Genomic DNA, 18081 nt, shown 5'->3' with positions numbered 1-18081 from the left:
GAATTTAAGAGATACGCGGGGGTGAGGGAGAGGTTGGACAGATTAGTGAGATGATGGTATGACATGAACTCAGCAGGAGAAGGTCAAAGATGAGTTGATGAAGGAAAGAGAAGCTTGTTACAGAATTAACAAGTGAGGGAACCAGAGGCGGAAAGGAGAGCAGGAAGGAGAGAGGATTGATCTAATAGGCTTCCCACCAGGGATGTTAGCATTATGAAGGAGGGAGGCAGAGGAGGAGATGGAGAGGCTGACGGAGACGAGAGGGGGGAAAAAAATGGGTAAGGCGAGTAAAACACCAAGTGAAGTCAGTGTTTACAAGCACGTACGCAGAGAAGAGAAAGGAATGGAGCATCTTGAACACTGTAGCTCAGAGGAAGTCTGTCAAATTTCCTGTTTCCTTCTGTTTGCCTTCACTTGAAATAGAAAAGGTGTGTGTGTGTGTGTGTGTGTGTGTGTGTGTGTGTGTGTGTGTGTGTGTGTCAGTACCAGTGGGTGTTAAATTTATCCGTTCATTTGAGTCACAGGTCGCGTTTCCTAATAATCCTCTTGTGATAGTGAGAGAATATTGTCTTTGCAAACAACATGGGGGTTTAGTCAGGTGTTAAGTTACGCACGTGTAAACACACGCGCACAAAAATAGAGACTCATAAGCGCAAACACTTATAATCATGTAGAAAAAAGAACACACACACACACTACAGAAATACATGCACACACTGTGGCTAAGAAACATTGTGGAAGCCAGGAATTACTTGTAAGCCCGATGGTGTTGGAATCAACACATCCCCCTCTGTGTAACTAGGTCACTGACTCAGTGAGACTATTTAAAGTTGTTTTTATATGTCTTTATGGAGTCAGTATGTCAAGCTTTTAGCCAGTGTCATCTTATGAGGATATTAAACCGTGAACAAACAGCCACGTGGCTCGGCATGACTATGGATGATACACTGATTTATTTTTGCTAGTTTAATATAGAATTAAAAGCTGTAAACAGCTGTTCATCACAAGTGTTTGGACCAATTTACAAGGAATTATTAAGGTAGACATGTTGTTTCCTTTACTGAGTAAAAAACATGTTCTACATACTGAAGCCGCCAGCATTCACAGTCTTCTAAGCTACTGTTGGGGATCTGGTACCTTGCATATAAAAAGGCACCTGGGAGCTGCTAAACACCCTCCCCTTCAGTCCTTTTACAATTTAGTGTTTCCATCTTCATTACTTCCCCTTCACTTCCCTCCTCCCATCTTTTCAAACCTTCACTCATCTCTCCTCATCAACAGCCCTCCTCCTTTTTTTTTTTTTCTTCGACCCTTTGGAATTACGAGGATTTCTGTATTTATTAATCCTACAATGTGCTCTGATCTTCATCTGAGTCACAGTTAGATATTTTTCTCATTTTTTGTCTCACTTGCATTTCACAGCTTGTCTTCCCAAACTTTCTCTTCCTCTTCTTTACACATTTTTCTCTCCATCTGTCTCTCTTCCCCTCATCCTTTCTCTCTTGTGTATCCTCTCTCGCTCTCTCTCGGTCTCTTTCCTCCCTCTGGTCTGCCTCTCTTCCCTTCTCTCTCCCTTTATCTCTGCCTCGTTGTCAAGTGGTGACTCACTGGAGGCGTGCAGCCAAGGATTTGGCGTGCGCACAGACACACATGCATCGCGATCAGCCAAGAGTACCGCATGCAGGCCACATGCTGCACGTACTGCGCGCACATGCACACACAAAAGGCACTGCTGAGGGCCAAGGGTATGAGAGGCGGGTTAGAGACACACAGTCACACAGGCGCGATGCTCTGTCAGCCAAGTGAAAAGCAGCAAACAGCGTTGAGTCACATCACTGGAGCAGAAACATCAAAAGAAGGCACCAACACACACACAGTGTCTATTTTGACACCCAGTAATGATGCACAGCTTCTATGCGGATCTCTGCCTCCAATTCAGATTTTCGTGTGTTTCCAAATTGGCATGAATAATATTATATTTAATATAAATAATATCATCATATAACACTTGCTGTAGGAGGGAGAAAGGGACCATTATATTATTTTGCTTCCTGTCATTTGTTTATCACTTTTAGCTGTTTATGATGTCTTTGCCAGACACTATATGCCTAATATAGTGTCTGGCAAATGGTCTGTCTTTGAGCACATAAATCCCACCCACCTGTTCTTCTCACCTTCTGTTTGCAAGGGGCAACCAATCAGGGAAAAGCTGGCTTAAAGGAAATTAGATTGTTTATTTCACGTAGTGGATGAACTAATACCCAGTTTATGATGAACAAGTAGTTTTTGGAGCTTTATGCTTTTATCAGAGTGCAGTGGAGAGCAGACTGGAAAGTAGGGAGAGAGGGGGACTGGGGGAAGACAACGTAGCACAGGGCCTTGGATTTGAAGCATTTAGGCTTGTGGCATATGGTCACCTGCTCCACCTGTGAGCTAAACTGGCACCCATTCATGTTTGTTTTAACTATAGACTATACAGAGTTACTCTAGTAGAGTCCAGCAGGCAACTATACTAAGCTGGAAATAACCACAATTAATTCCCTCCATAAAAATTGTTAGATGATTTTAGGTGTTAAAAAAAGGTATTAAAACAAAACAAGTGGGTGAAATGCTCTTTAGTAGGACTGGTCACCAGGTAACTGTTGTATGTTAAAAAGGAACTCAGATCCTCTAGACCAGCGGTCCCCAACCTTTTTTTGCGCCACGGACCGGTTTATGTCTGACAAACCTGTACCGGTACCAAAAATAAAAGGACTTAATAATAGCACACGGGAAACGATGCAGGGAAACAGATTTAATAATAAAAATGATAAAAAAAATAAAGATAAAAACTGATAAAAAAAACCCCTGAAAACCATAGATTTCACACCCGAGCCTCAACTCTCGTGCTCCAGTACCAAACGACTCATGGACCGGTACCGGTCTGTGGTCCGGGGGTTGGGGAACGCTGCTCTAGCCCCTGTTACAACAGTGGGAGGTCTTTAATGAGCTTGTTGAAGGTGCTACAACTTTCCCAGATGATGATTATTGACTATTAGTTTCCATTTATCACTTTGCATGATATGTTTATTGTTAGAGTGAGAGAATGTGTTTTCTTCTGAGTTGGATTTGAGAGTGAAATGATAAACAGTGGGTGTGTATCACATTGAAAATGGTTTGTTTGAACTGCACTCCTTTGGATGAGAAATAATAAAGCTGTGATTTACAGTTTGCCAGGGAAACTTGTTTTAAAATTCGATTATCGTTATAATACCTCTGTGTCTGTGCACAACACGAAAGAGAATGTTAAATATTAGCTTTTGCATGCTTCCAGCTAAACACTGAACTGAACTCCCACTTTATGATTCATTATGCAGCAGGAATCAACCTCACTTCACCATAACACAGAGTATGTGCGTGTGTTTGTTATATTCCCGCTGCAGGTGAAGAAAACCTACAGTCATGGCACATACAGAGCTGGGGCCATGAGACAGATTAGCCTGGTGGGAGCTGTGGACGAGGAGGTCGGCAATTATTTCCCAGAATTCCTCAGCATGCTGGAAGAGTCACCTTTCCTCAAGGTGAGTCTGGGTGGGACAGCAGCGTGGCAGTAATCCTGGCAAAGACTGAATGGAAAAAGTGACAGAAGGATTCAAACAAACAGATACGATTTTGAAAGATTTGAGCTTGAACTGGATATGGAAGTGAGTCCGCAAAATGTTTGTCTCCGACCTGAACTGAATGCAGTGAAATGCCTTTTAGAAAAGAGTAGCCGACAGAAAATAATAATACTATAGGAACTGGATTTTAATCTGCTTTGTTTTAGCCAGAAGAGAACCATTAAAACTTTGCTGGGTCGGCCCAGATACTCATCCTTAGTATCCTCTTGAGACATCCTTATTAATCGCTCATTGCCTCATGCTCTAAAAGCATTCATTTTCATAATGTGCTACTATTTGTTCCAAGAAAACATCATCTGTTCTAGTAAAATTGTGCACGCTTAGTCAAGCTGTTGTGTGACGATGTTCAGCTGGCTGACATAGTGTCATCCCTGAACTCTAAAGTAGGATTTATTTACTCTACTTATTTACTTCCTAGTACCACATGTATGGTCTCATATTGCATTCAATAACTAGACTATTTTGACGCATTTGCACCGCTGATCATTTGGAAACACCAAACCGAGCAGATGGAGAATACTGCAAGACAAAACACCTAAAACTCTCAGCAGTGGCTGGCAAATGAGAGGCGTGTCAAGCGATTGACGCAGCTCCCTGTTTTAGTCCAGGAAGTTGTTTCTGTCTGCAGGAGCAGACCACGAAACGCTGCGTTTACTCACTGCTGTCCCTTAAATGTAGGAGTGACAGGCTCGTCTTCTGTTTGCTGTTCTGTGTTGAGACTTCAAACCTCCTGCTCGCGCTGCGGAGGAGTGGCGTCGCACGCTGAATATCAAAAGACGCACATCCTCTGGCGTTTCCTGTCTATGAACGGCTTTGGCTCAGATTCAGCACCCTCCGAATCATCCTGGGTGCCAGTGACAAGTTTTGCCAGGGGAGCAGCTTTTGCACACGAGATAAATAAAACACTTGATGAATTGGGTGCCGACTAAAAAGGCGATGCTTTGATTTTTATTCCCTTGTGTCTTCACTTTCCCTCCTCCTTCTTTTCCTCCTTGTCTGTCTGGCTCCAGAGGACTCTTCCATGGGGAACGTTTTCCAGTCTGAGGCTGATGAGTCCCACAGAGAGCGACGACGGTCCTATAATGTGGGTCAGACCAGGAGAGCAGATGATACCTGTAGCTGATATACCAAAGTCTCCTTTTAAAAGAAAACGGTGAGTCCAACGGTGAACGGCAGACTGCAGATGCGCACAAATAAGGCCAACTCACGTTTCCAGTTCAGTGAGACAGATGGAATTAGGAGGGATTTCGCTCTTTATGAATGTTGTTTACAAGCCTCGGTGGTGTGTGTTTGTGTAACTTATTGAGCCAGCTTGCCTCTGTACCCTCCGTTCTGCCCATGAGGACTGATTATAGGCTAAAAAAGCGTTCCAATCTGAAGCAGCGTGCAGCTTTGTTGAAGCCGAGCTGCTCCAGATGAGACGATTACCCTCCTCTCTGCTTGCCTGTGCCGCTGCTGCTCAAACACGGCCTCTGCCTCATAATGCATGATGTCTGCGAGCGAGACCATGAGAGAGAACGTGTGTGTGTGTGTGTGTGTGTGAATGGGAGCGGTATGTGGCTCACCGCTAGGATGAGATCATCGTTACATCAGACACCACTTCACATGGCAGCCAGCCAAACGTGGGACAATGCACATCACACACATTCCTGCCTCGCTTCATTTATTTCTCTCTCATGTCTCAGGTCATTAGTGGTGGCATCGGTTGGTTGGTTGATTTTTAGCTTGAGAGATGAGTCAGTTGATAAGATGATGATTCTTTATTGGAAGAAGTCTGTGATTTCACGCCGATTTCAACTAAGCACACTTATATTAGCAGCTTTAGTCCATTAGTTCATAGGAGATGTCCTATTTTTAATTATTAGGTTAAGTGTGCCTGCTTTTTAATTTGTGTTTGCACCAAATTTCCTATATTATGGTACACATTAATGTGTTTTGTCTTTTCATGGTCCACTGGGTTTAGACCAAAGTTAGTAAAACTAAAAGTACATGTTGGAGGGGGGCAAATGAAACCTTTCAGTTAACGGAAATAAAAAATAAAACCAGACTTGCATGTAGGAAATTTCTCAATCTTTCACCCAGCTTGCAGCTCCGGCCTCATTTCTCTGTCCTTGCTACCTCCACAGATAGTTTCTATTACAGTCTGTTTTCCACTTCTTCTTGACTTCTGTTTTCTGCTTGAAGTTGATTTATTGAGGACTTCACATGCTGCTGTTCTCAGGAGCTCAGGTGTTTTTCATGTCTGTCAGTGTGTGAATAAGAAAAGAGACATCAAAAAAGAAAGCATGTCAAAAGAAATATGGAGAAGTAGTGAGGAGGACAGGAGGACGTGATGTTTGCAGCGAGTCCTTGGCTGCAGTTTGGCCTTGCGCTGTTTGGAGGAAGGCTGCTGGCGCATGAGCAGCGTCTCTTCGCGGCGCTGCTTTTTATTTCTCAGTAGTTTCAGTGGAAAGGTCAAACTGTTGTGCCTTTCTGACAGCGCTGAGACTCTCAGTCTGAGAATTCAGCTTGATTATAGTGGTCAGATGATGAAAATAAACCAAAATATTTCAGCTCTTGGTGAAAGGGCGCCACGCTCACACAGATTTACTGTAATTGCATAGTAGAAGCGGCAGCAGCAGCCGGGGCCAGCACCATTTTGAAGAAAGACAGAGGATTGACGAAGAATGTGATGTGAGCGTGACAGCCAGCGTGAGCTGATCAAACCCGCAAAGCTTAGCAACGAAGAGACAGAGGTGGAACGCTTCTGAAAGAAAAAAGGATGTTAACGTGACGTTAACCTTTTATTTCAAGCACTTCACACTTTATGTGCTCTGCACTGTCTACTATACTTACACTGATATTTACTGAGCTGTTTTTACTACATTTAGTACCACATTTACTGCATTTTGATCTGTATTTGTGCTTTTGTTGTGTAGTTGAAATTGTTTTATTGGTTTTTTTTAAATTGCATTTTACTCCAGATTAACTTTTACCTTTGTTTTTTCATATTTTATTAGATTTTGTATACATGTTCCTGATCGGTTTTGCTTTGTCAACCTCACCTGGTTGACAAGGCAACCCACCAGTCCCTTCATTTCCCTTCACTTTCCTGTCAAATAAAGGCTTAAAATGCTCCAAATAAATCAATAAATAAACCACTAGAGAATATAACAAATGATCAGTTTTCAAACATGGTATCTCAATTATTAATATATCATATATTCTGGTATTATCTACATTTTTCAAAATATTACGGAATAGAGTTACACAACCATTAACAACATTTGTGTGCTTTTGTCGATGAATTTCATTTGGCACATATTACTTTGGGGCTAAATTGAGTTTTAAATGCAGAACCTGGCCAAAAATCAATATAATTAACACACACAAAAAACAGCTTTTGTATGTTCAGAGAGCATTGCTTTCCTCCATTGCTTTCTCCCTTTATATCCACATACTCCCCACCTCCCTCCTTCTTTATCCCACCAGCCCTATTATCTCCTTGCGCCCTCTTCTACTCATCTACCCCTCAGTCCTGCTTTAACTGGCAATAAAGGCGCAGGAATCTCTCCTGACATTTTGGTGCACACTACCAGCAGACACGGTGGGAGAATAACACGACCTCACATGTAGTTAAAGATTTGCAGCGGATGGTAGGCTTCAAAGATGTGCACATTCAGCACTCTTCCCTTTACGCTCTCCCTTTTCACAGTTTCACTTACCAGCTTTCCTGGTTTTACATTTATTACTGTCAGCCTGCAGTCAGCTCAGACACACTGAGCTGTGTGTGTGTGTGTGTGTGTGTGTGTGTGTGTGTGTGTGTGTGTGTGTGTGTGTGTGTGTGTGTGTGTTTTTCATCTACCCCCATCCACTCTCTGCACTATTTTCCCCTGCTTCTTTCTTCCTCTTCCACCAGCTCATGCCTCTCTCTTCTTATCTCTGAATGAATGAACGCACAATTCAGCATTCAGCACGGGTAGTTTCGAAGCCTGTGTCTGTGTGTGTGTGTGTGTGTGTGTGTGTGTGTTACTCTCTCGAAGGACTCTCTCGCAAACTCTGTGCGTGTGTTTATACTCTTGTTTGAATTTGACTGCAGCTCCAGTGTGAGTCACTGATCCAGCAGTGAGCTGACTGCAGTACTTCTATTGTTTGGCAGCACGGCTCATTTCTATGCTTTTCCTTCACAGCTCTTCAGTCTGCACACATGAAGCCAAGCGCAGACTTCGTATGTGTACATCGTCTAGCTTTAGCCGTTACACTGCTTGAAACGCAGCTTGTGTTTTTTGGGCTTTTTCTCTCTCTCTCTCTCTTTTTTTTTTTTAAAATGCGAGAGAATGTTGTAGATCTACAATTTTTCACATTTATTTGTAAACACGCATTATGCCGGCAGCAAACATGGAACCATAAAGCACCATGAGGCAACTATTGTTGTGATCTGGCGCTATATAAATAAAACTGAATTGAATAAAATGATTAGATTTGGGGGGGGGCATCCGGAGCTAGAAAATCTGACATATCTGTTGAAGGCCTGCAGTAATTGTGTAGACGCATTGTGGGTTTGTTGTTTTATCTTTCATCTTTTGGTTCATACTACATCTTGCATGTGAATCAGAGAAGTGCAATAAATTCTTACATTTATAAAATGACCTCAAATATGTAAATTATCTGCAGTATTTTATACTGTTAATATGTGTGTTATGTATCAAAGTGGAGGAGTTATTAATACATGGGTAAATTCTGTGTGGTGTGGAAACCAGACTGAGCATGAATGGTGCTTTGATGAGGGTTACACCCACAAATGTTTCAGAAACTCTCACTGAAGCCACAGGCTGAAACACGCCTTTTTCATCCTGCTTCTATCAAACATTAAACGTATCGACTACTTAACTGTGAGCGCTGACACTTTCATTAAGTAACGCGCAGTTTTTAGGGATCTGTTTGTTCTTGTAAGTCTTTTTAAAACAAACATGCCTGCTTGTTCGTTAAGTTTACATCGGCTTACCCTCAGGCTGTGAAGTTTCCACGTTCTGGCTTAATAGTTGAGGTATACAGTGGATGTGAAAAGTGTAGACAACCCTGTTAAAATGCCAGATTTTTGTGATTATTAAAAATGAGACTACAATAAATCATTTCAAAATGTGTCCCACATTTAATGTGACCTGTAACCTGTATAGTTCAATTGAAAAACAAACAAATCTCTAACAGGAAACGATATGAAAAATAATAAGCCGAGTGCAAAAGTGTCCATACTCGTACACAAATGACCTTTTCATTTATGACAAAAATTCCAGCATGTGGATCAAGGATAAGGATTTTTAGATTAGATCCAGCTACACTGGATAAGATGAGGGAAAAGTAAAGACAAGATGTCTATGGGTCCTTAAAATATCTTAAATTTGATTGGATCTTAAATATTTCACTTTTATTTATTTATTTATGTATTTATTTGGTCTCTAAAGAATTAGATAGCATAATGTAATTGATCACCTGTTCACCTAAAGCTTTCAGAATATTTTTATATGTGTACGGACAGTTTGTGCTGATGCCAATTAAAGATTTTCCCCAGAAAATAAATGCAAACCAAAATAAACAAAAATTCCCCCAGTGCTTAGGCCTGGCCTGCTGCCCGTCTTGCACACACTGATGGAAACACTGGGGACGACTATGATGACGGCTTTGTTAGCCAGCGTGCTCATTAGAAAAGGGAAGATGTGACTTTCATGACAAATGGCTCACGAATAACAATTGTTCCTGCTTGTTAAATGCTTACAGAGCAAACTTCACTGCTGTTAAGGGAATTTCAAACATATATATATATATATTTACACATGTTACTGTAACAGACTAAATACTTTGCCGTTATCTTACTCTTCCTTTTGAACTGACATTAATGTGTTTACTTAGAGAGAACATATTTTTCACTTCTGATGTGAAGCTTGGTGTAAAATTTTGTTCTAAGTGTTATTAAAAAGGTCTTAAATTTGACCTGCAAGCATCTAGGCCAAGTCATAGCTTTGCCAACTAATAAGGAACAAAGTATAACATGACATCAGCGCTGGCTGTTACAGAGGCGGCAATTGCAAAATTGTGGTTCAATGTCAATGTTTGAATCGCTTATCTATTTATTTCATTATTTTTTGTTGTATTTATTTCCCCTTAAAGCCAAAAACAAAGCAGTCTTTATTACTTTATTATATGTTGTAAACGCTTTGACAGGCAGGATTTGAACATTTAAAATTTAGACTAGACGAGATCAATACTGGTTGCTGATTGTGGTAAAATCCATCTTATTTACAAATCATTTAAAGGCAGTATCGCTCTGTGTATCCCTATGGCTGATTGATTTGTTATTGTAGATGCTCCTGTCTCTGTCTTAGCTGATGCTGATAATACAACAGCAACAGCAGCAGGTCTCTTTGTGCTGTTATAAAGCAGACGGGAAAGAAAGAGCCTGGGAGAGTGAGCATCCCACTCACCTTTAGTCATTTCCTTCTTTATTTAGACAGCAGGGAAGCAGACGGGTGAGAAACACAAACTGTGTGGGCACGCTGTGTTTTTCTACTTTTTCACTCTGCTTTTTCTCTTAGCTCCGCAAATGAGGTGAAGAACCTGCTTCAGTCCCTGCCCAGGACCAGCGAGCCCAGAGAGATGCTGTTCGAGGATCGGACGCGAGCCCACGCCGATCACATCGGACAGGGTTTCGAGCGCCAAACCACGGCGGCCGTGGGGGTGCTGAAGGCCGTATGCTCCGTAGAAAGGTAGGCGTTGAAGCGACAGTAGCGCACGCTGTAAATGTCAGACAGTTTGGTAAGCAGCCGTCTGTGTGGAAGTGACACACGCTCTGTATTTACACAGCTTAGTCACTGACGGATATCATATAATCCTTCTCTCTTCCCTCCCCCCTTGCTCGTTTTCAGCTTGGAGCCTCCTCGTGTAACCAAAGATGTTGTGTGTTTCCACGCTGGTGATTTCCCTTATGTAGTTCAGAGGCTGCAGTTGGACTTACATGAACCCCCGCTGTCTCAGGTGTTACATTACACACACACACACACACACACACACACACACACACACACACACACACACACACACACACCTGTGCTCACTCACTCCTATTACTCCCAGTAAATTGACCTTTATAATAACTCATATTGGATACAGTGTTACCAAAATATCAACTGAGTGTAAACCTGATGATGGATGCTGCCACCCGGTGGACAATTTTAACCTCAGCTACAGGTTTGTCTTAAGACAAGAAAAGACAAGTGTTACTATAGTAAATAATTATAGCTATAGTATTTATTTTTTGCTTATGTAGTTTAGTTTATTTCTCCGGGTTAATCTGCTTAGCAATCCTTGTTACGTAGATTATTAAGTAACGAGTAACGAGCAACAAGCTTTAATAGTCAGTCTGTTCACAGATGCCATTTGAAGTTTTCGATTAGTTTGTTTCCATGCTGATCTTTTGCACCTCACAGTTAGCTGCTTGTAAATGCAGATTGTTTTTTGGCTGCTGGTATTTGTTTTTTTTCAAAATCAATGAAGGAAACTCACACCAAGTGATTAATAACCAGGCTTCTTGTTGTGTCCATCTGCACCCGCAGACATCTTTCCGTGGAGGAAGAATTAAATGTTAAATATCACTAGTCTCGATCCAGGTCCCTGCCAGACGTCCTCTGTGATCACCAACTGTTTTTTCATATTTATTTATGTATCACGTGAATTTTATTTAAATTTCAGAAAAATCCCCCATAAGATAAATGTTTATTTAAAGTGAAATAAATATTTGAGCAGTGTAGTTAATGAATTACTGCCAAAACAATCTAACTTCACCAAAAACAACAAACACATTTTTTTTTTTTACCTATTTTTAAAAAATGACAAAAATACAAATTATTTAAAAAAACACATTAAAGTTCCTCTAGTCCTTTCTGTCAGCTTTGATTTTGCAGTCTGTGTAGCTTCTTTTCTTTTTTGAGATAAAGAGACTCCAGCTCCCCTTGTGCAGACTGCATAAGTACAACCTGCACTCAAGGAGATCAAAAGCAACTTCAGAGAACAAGATTTTGTCTTGCTGCTGCTGTTCTGACTCGTTATGCAAAGGAATTCTATTTTGAATTTATTTAATCTGTGAGTTTTGAATCGTGCGTCAGCAAAATGTCCCCCCTGGGGATTGGAACAAGCCTGCAGACCATTTCAATGCAGCTCGGCATCCTTAAAGGAAACCAAAACAACTCTCGAATTGTTAGCAAGAGGCTGCTGCCTTTTAACTTCATGCAGCCGGTTTTCTCAGTGTCCTGTGAAGCAGTGCATATCAGACAACTGGAAGGATGTAGGCTAATTTAAATCTTAATAAAGAATTTAAATAAGTTTGTTTTCTAATGTTAGTAATACTTTCATTCTGACGTGTAACTGTGTTTTCAATCAGTTTTGCGATGCATGTCCTTTTGTTTACTTTATCTAAGTCAGCATGGCCCTCTGCTGCTCAAATTCTTATTCTCATGGTATTATGACATCTATTTTCTTCCTCCCCTCCGTTTTTAACAGTCTTCCCGCCCTCTCTCTATACAGTGTGTGCAGTGGGTGGACGACGCCAAACTAAACCAGCTGCGGCGGGAAGGCATTCGTTATGCTCGCATCCGCCTGTGCCACGATGACATCTACTTCATCCCCCGCAATGTGGTCCACCAGTTCAAGACAGTTTCTGCTGTCTGCAGCCTGGCATGGCATGTCCGCCTCCTGCAGTACCACAAGGGAGAAGGGGGGGAGGAGGAGCAGAAGGAGAAGGTTGAGCTGAAAGTGGAAGAGACTGAATCGGTTTTTGAGGGGGAAAAGGAGGATGAGAAGAAGAGGATAAAGGATGAGGATGTTGAGGTTGAGGTGGCAGAAAGCAGGACATTGCCAACTGGCAGAAACGAGGAGGACAGTGATTGCCTTCAGCATCCACCTCCCCCGTCCCGGCCTGCTCTCTCAGCGCACTCAGACAAACAGGAGGTGATGGAGAGGGCAGCTGGAGAAAGAGGGCCTAAACGCCAGGATTCACCTCCTGCAAAGGTGAAGGCAGAATCTCCAGCCCCTGCCTGCAAGAATAAATCTCCTCCACCTCGCACTATGTCCCCTCCTGCTTTCCTTCCTCTTGATCGGGACACAGAACCCAAAATATCATCTAAACCTCATCACCACCACCACCATCTCTTAGACAGCAGAACAACGTCTTCCAGTAGAAGTTCCTCCTCTTCAGCTTCTCCAAAATCATCCCCAAAGTCTTCCACCTCGTCAGCGTTTTCACCTTCACCTGTCGCAAGCTTGCATTCGACTTTTGCAGCTTCTCATCCATCTTCTACCTCTTCTTCTTCCTCCTCCTCCTCTGCTGTGGTGTCCACATCTTCCCCTCTGCCAGCTTCCTCTTCATCCCTGACGAGTCTCAAGCCTGCAGTGGAATCTCTTCTCTCCACGCTTCCTCCTTCTTCTCAGCCTCTTCCTTCCTCGAAGACAGATCAACCGAAGGACAAAGACTCGCTCCCCGTCACAGACACACGGACACAGGGGTGGTCACAGGGGTCGCCCACTGTGGATGTAAAACCACACCCCTCCGAAATCAACACATGGACTTACACAGGGATCGACATGCGGACACAAACACGCCCAGAGGCACAGACTCACACTTTAGACTCAGACTCCAGGACATCCGTGGATTTGCCAGTACATCCACCACAGGACGCCTCGAGGCAAGGAAACTACATGCAGCAATACACACCCCAGCATCTCCCACCTCCTCCCCTCCCTCAGATGCTTCCCCTCTCTTTCTCCCCTCTCCTGCCGCATTCCCACATCCCTCACAGACCTCCAGGGCTCCCCCGAAACACCCTCTCCTGTCCTTCCCTTCCCACACAGCCTCAAACGCTAAACTCTTTTCTCACCCAGAAAGCACCGCCACATTCGGTCCACCTGAGCCCGCTTCACCTGCATCACCAACCAAATATCACCACACAGTCCCAGCCGTACTTCCAGCCCCCACTAATGGCCTCCCCTCCTCTAAGCTCTCCCCTCACTAACACCCAGTCTCTCTCCCCTCACCTTTCCCATCCACACCAGTTCGCCAAAACCTTCTTCCCCACCCAGCATCCCGGCTTCACCTCCCACCCCTTCCTCCCCCCTCAGCCTTTCCTCTCGCAGCCGCCGGGTGCTTACCCCCTACAACCGCAATACCAGACCTCAGCATCCATGCAGGTTCAGCTCTCCCTGTCACAGTCTTTCCCTCACCCACCTCCTCCTCCACCGCCATCCTCCTCCCCACACCCCCCTCCTCCCCCTCTTCCACCTCACCCACCACCTCAACCTCGCCCTGCTGTTTTCCCCCCACCCCCAAACCACGAAGAGGAGCCGAAGCAGATTTTATAGTAGTTTTTTGTACGTAATGAAACTCTTTTTAAATGACTGTATACGTATAAGGTTTCATTTTGGTTGTGCTGTTGTAAAACAATGTAAAATAAATAACTAAAGAGGGAGAAAGCAGACACAGTATCATAGTTTATCAAGCAGCGTTGGACTCGATATAACCCAGACCTCTGGACTGAACTGGCTTAGATTGTACAGATGCTTTGGTCGTGCACAGGTTAAAAAGTGTGATGGAGAATTCCTTTCATTTACAGGTAGCTTTGGCCTTTAGCCATCTGAACTCTGAAGGAGAGATTATTCAGGCTCAAATGAGCCCTGTCGTCTGCCAAACTGCTGTCTGGCTCTGTTTTTTTTGTTTTGTTTTTAAGTGAAGTGAGCATAAGTCCTTTCAAACATCAGATTATCTGTGAGCCTGTCAGATGTAGGAAGTGAAGATTTCTCCAGACTTGTGTCAGATATTTATATAAATATAGAATAAAGGTTGTAAGTGTGGCCTTTTTGTGAAACTTGCAGCTAATGCTTCCATTTTTGTGGCTTTTTTTTTCTCGTATGTTCTCCGTGCCCAAGACTGTTTCTGAAATTATGATGGATCACCGCTGGTGTATTGATTTAATGTTCCTACACTTCATTACTGTACTGCACTATACAGTCTATCACAGTACTTTTCCCTAATATTGTATTTAGAGCTATAATGCTATAATGTTGCTGTAGTTTTTTAATGCTACTCAACATTATCTGAGCTCCAGCATGCAGTAGAACTGCATTCAGTCAGGCCACTAAGAGTCACATTTTCAAAGTACTGAGGTTGTCCTGTGCTGGCTGCCCTTAACGCCACAGTGGGCTCTTTGTGTAATTTTGCTGCTTTTCTTTTTGTTTTTCGCCCGTCTCCTGGATGTGTGCCAGGGTTTCTTAATTTTGAGAACAAGTTTTGTGAACAAACTCGACCCAGGGCCTCCAGAAGTCTCAGGAAAACGCATTCAGGGCACATCCTGAACCTCGATTTTTATCCCCTTAACCGGATCTGTGTTTTATTAACAAGCAGCTACGATGACAGCTCACTGTGAGCTAGGATTCAAAGAGCAATATCATACAGATGCAGCATAGCCAAGACATCCCAAACGTGACTCATCACAGCAGTTTTAGTGCGTGTGAAAATGCAGTTGGTATTATTGTGGAAACTTTGAGTCGAGACTTGCAGATTCCATTAGATTATCCACAGGGCAATTTCAGGTTCTTCCAAGACTGTAACTTCAGTGCATTCAGGCTCACTTTTTATTTATTTTTTTTATTTACACTTCGAAAACAGACGGTACGCTGTCAAGAGCTCGTTTCCAAAGCACTATTTATCTATTTACCTGAAGTCTGCTTTCTCTACAGTGTGGAGTCTATGAAATGTTTTATTTATGAACCACAGACTGAAGTGTTTAAAAGTACAGTAAATTATTTTATGTGGAATTTTTAGCAGCGCCTATGAAGAATATATGTTTCTCCAAATATCTGATCATGAGAGTCAAACTCGTCTGTCTCGGTGCATGTCACAGAGTTGTGTATCTTTGTTGGTGTCTTGATTTTGTTTTGTCTTTTTTGTTTTTTACTATCGATATTGCTAATGTAGCCCACATTTCCCCAGTGCCTGTCCTTAACTGTGAAATACTAAATGGTCCAGAGACATACAGTGAAGGGGTCTTAGTTTTAACTGGAAAATCAGAGCAAAGCCTTAAATTGGTGTCTAAAGCCGCTGGAAGCTCTCCAAACATCTGAGGTCGGAGGGTTCAGCAGTGTTCAGAAGGTTTTTTGGGTTTCTTTTCCTTAATGATTCGTTTCACCACAAGCCTGAAAATTTTTGGAAAATGACAGATAACGCCTTAGCTTTTTGTCGTCAGTTTGCCTCAACGGAGTTCACAGTGAGAACTCTTCACTGTATGGCTCTGGGAGAGAGCGAGGTGATAATTAAGCACTTGATAACAGTTGTGAGGCGCTATGCCGCTCTTTATACGCTTTTTGGCTTTTGGATGTTACAGAAACACGACAGGAACTTCTCTATTTTTTTGTAGAAATGTGACAAAAAAGTTATGGCTGAAAACAAAAAGTCTTCAGGGGCTAGAGTTGTTTTCACAGAGTTCATTTATCTCCAGTTTTTCTTTGTTTGTTTGTTTTCTGTTCTTTTTAACTGTCAGCACTGTAGTGTACATAATGAGTTTTGTAAAGGGGAAAGAAATACTTGTAGTGTGGTTTCTACTTTAAATATGAGCCTAGCTAATAAAAGGTTCAATGTATGACTTGATTCTCGTTGGTCTGGTTGTGTTTTCTCTGCATGACACTCTTGCGAGACTTTAGTGCAGGTGGGAGTCGATCCATTAAAGGTTGCCGCTTTAATCGTCAGGTGTGCGCCGACAGTATTGAAGAATTTTTAACAGTTAATGTCTTTCTGTGTGGATGATTTCACTAACAGCCATCCGTGCTTCAGTTTTGGGGAGTTAAATATTATGAATCTATAATTTAGCTTTTAAATGAGTGTTCACTATAGGTGCAACCATCTTTTATATACAGTTTATGTCAATAATTGCATTTTTTAGTAAGCTTCCACAAAACTTCCTGCAATTTTTTTGTCCACTTGGGGGCAGAAATATAAAACCGTCAACACTACCCTGACATACTCTGAAGATGATATATTAAAAGTGTTTGCAAACAGTGGGAGGCCTGATGCTAAAAAATAATCAATTAAATGGGCCCGAAAGACACTTTAAAGCTCCTTAGAAGTAAAGTCACATCCTTAGAATATCTGCAACTCTTTTCAAATAGTAGCAGCCACTGTAAAGAAAAAAAATACTACTTACACTTAACACATGAGTGATGCTTTAACTTTACACTTTAGCCATGCGAGTCCTTTATAAGGCTTTGTGAATGTGCTTAAAACCTACAGACACTCATCTGACTTTGAAATTTGCTGAAAGCATCTTTCTTATTTTCAAAGCCATTCCTCCACCTCGGTCCAGCATACACCTGCCTGTGTTTTCGGCTTCTGTTTCCCTGTTATGCAAGCCGCCCCCTCACTGCAGTCTACGGCAGTGAGCTCAGCAGTTTTTAACGGTCCAGATTTGAGTAGACGACACATACACAACACAGTAGCTCTGTGATTCAAGGCTGCTGTGTGTCGGGTCAAATCCAGCTAAGAAGAGCCTTTCCTCCCTCCTCTCTTCATCCTTTCCTGCCAGAGGAGCTCAGCTGACCTTTAAAGTGCAGGATCGAGGCAGGAAGTTGTTGCAGAGACAGTGAAATTAGTTTTGGATCATTCATGATAAACCAACTCACTCAACTGTGAATGCACTCAGTCAGTGAGCACATGGTATTCTTTCATTTAGTAAATTACTGCGGGTGCTATTAATTTTATTCGGTTCATTGCTTTTTTATATAGCATGAAATGTGAAATAATCCTTATGTACTCTGCAGATAGGATAAGATGTACTATATTTATTGCAAAAGTTGGGAATTTCCTGTGTTGTAACAACCAAAATATTAAACATAAACTAAATAAATGGTTTATTAGAATAAAGTGGAACAGTTAAAACACAAATGATACTAAAATGAGTTAATTCAATAGGAAAAATACATTAAAGGAGCTCAATAAGTCAAGAAATAGATTTAATTCAATAGAACTGTATGTAGAATGCTGAATATAATACACAAATACAAGTGAAAACAACAAAACTAGTAAAGCAAAAACTGGCAAATGGCATTAGAGATATTGTTACATATTACACCACAAGATTGCTAATAAAGATGCACTATTGCTTCCCCATATTTAACCAACTGCTACTCTAATTACTCCAGTAAGAGAAACGTTTTTGCACGTTGGGAAACTGTACAAACCAAAACCAATGCAATAAGTTAATTTATTAACAGTAAGAACCTGCAGAAAATGTCTTAGAACAGGTAAAAACCTGCTCCTTATAATGCTGCCTGTCCTGCATGAGCTACTCATTAAAAAGTAAACTGGAGCTAGTTTTACAAACAGGTACAGTTATTACTTAACATAAACTGA

General features: G+C 42.0%; 1 protein-coding gene across 1 annotated transcript in view; it reads left to right on the top strand.

Annotated features, from left to right (window-relative positions):
- Nucleotides 1-16323, top strand: part of LOC102308177 (lysine-specific demethylase RSBN1L) — a 40043-nt gene extending 23720 nt beyond the window's left edge. Inside the window, exons 5-9 of the mRNA XM_005927247.3 lie at nt 3423-3560; nt 4670-4812; nt 10229-10399; nt 10559-10667; nt 12213-16323. Coding sequence (XP_005927309.1) covers nt 3423-3560; nt 4670-4812; nt 10229-10399; nt 10559-10667; nt 12213-14042 — 2391 coding nt within the window. The 3' untranslated portion in view covers nt 14043-16323. The remainder of the gene's footprint in view (nt 1-3422; nt 3561-4669; nt 4813-10228; nt 10400-10558; nt 10668-12212) is intronic.
- Nucleotides 16324-18081: the final 1758 nt, after the last annotated feature.

Source organism: Haplochromis burtoni, unplaced genomic scaffold (genome assembly GCF_018398535.1).
Source record: "Haplochromis burtoni strain Fernald_Lab_line unplaced genomic scaffold, NCSU_Asbu1 Contig_98, whole genome shotgun sequence".
NCBI classification, from domain to species: Eukaryota; Metazoa; Chordata; class Actinopteri; order Cichliformes; family Cichlidae; genus Haplochromis; species Haplochromis burtoni.
Note: the sequence above shows the minus strand (reverse complement) of the source record. Positions and strands in the feature narration are given on the sequence as shown.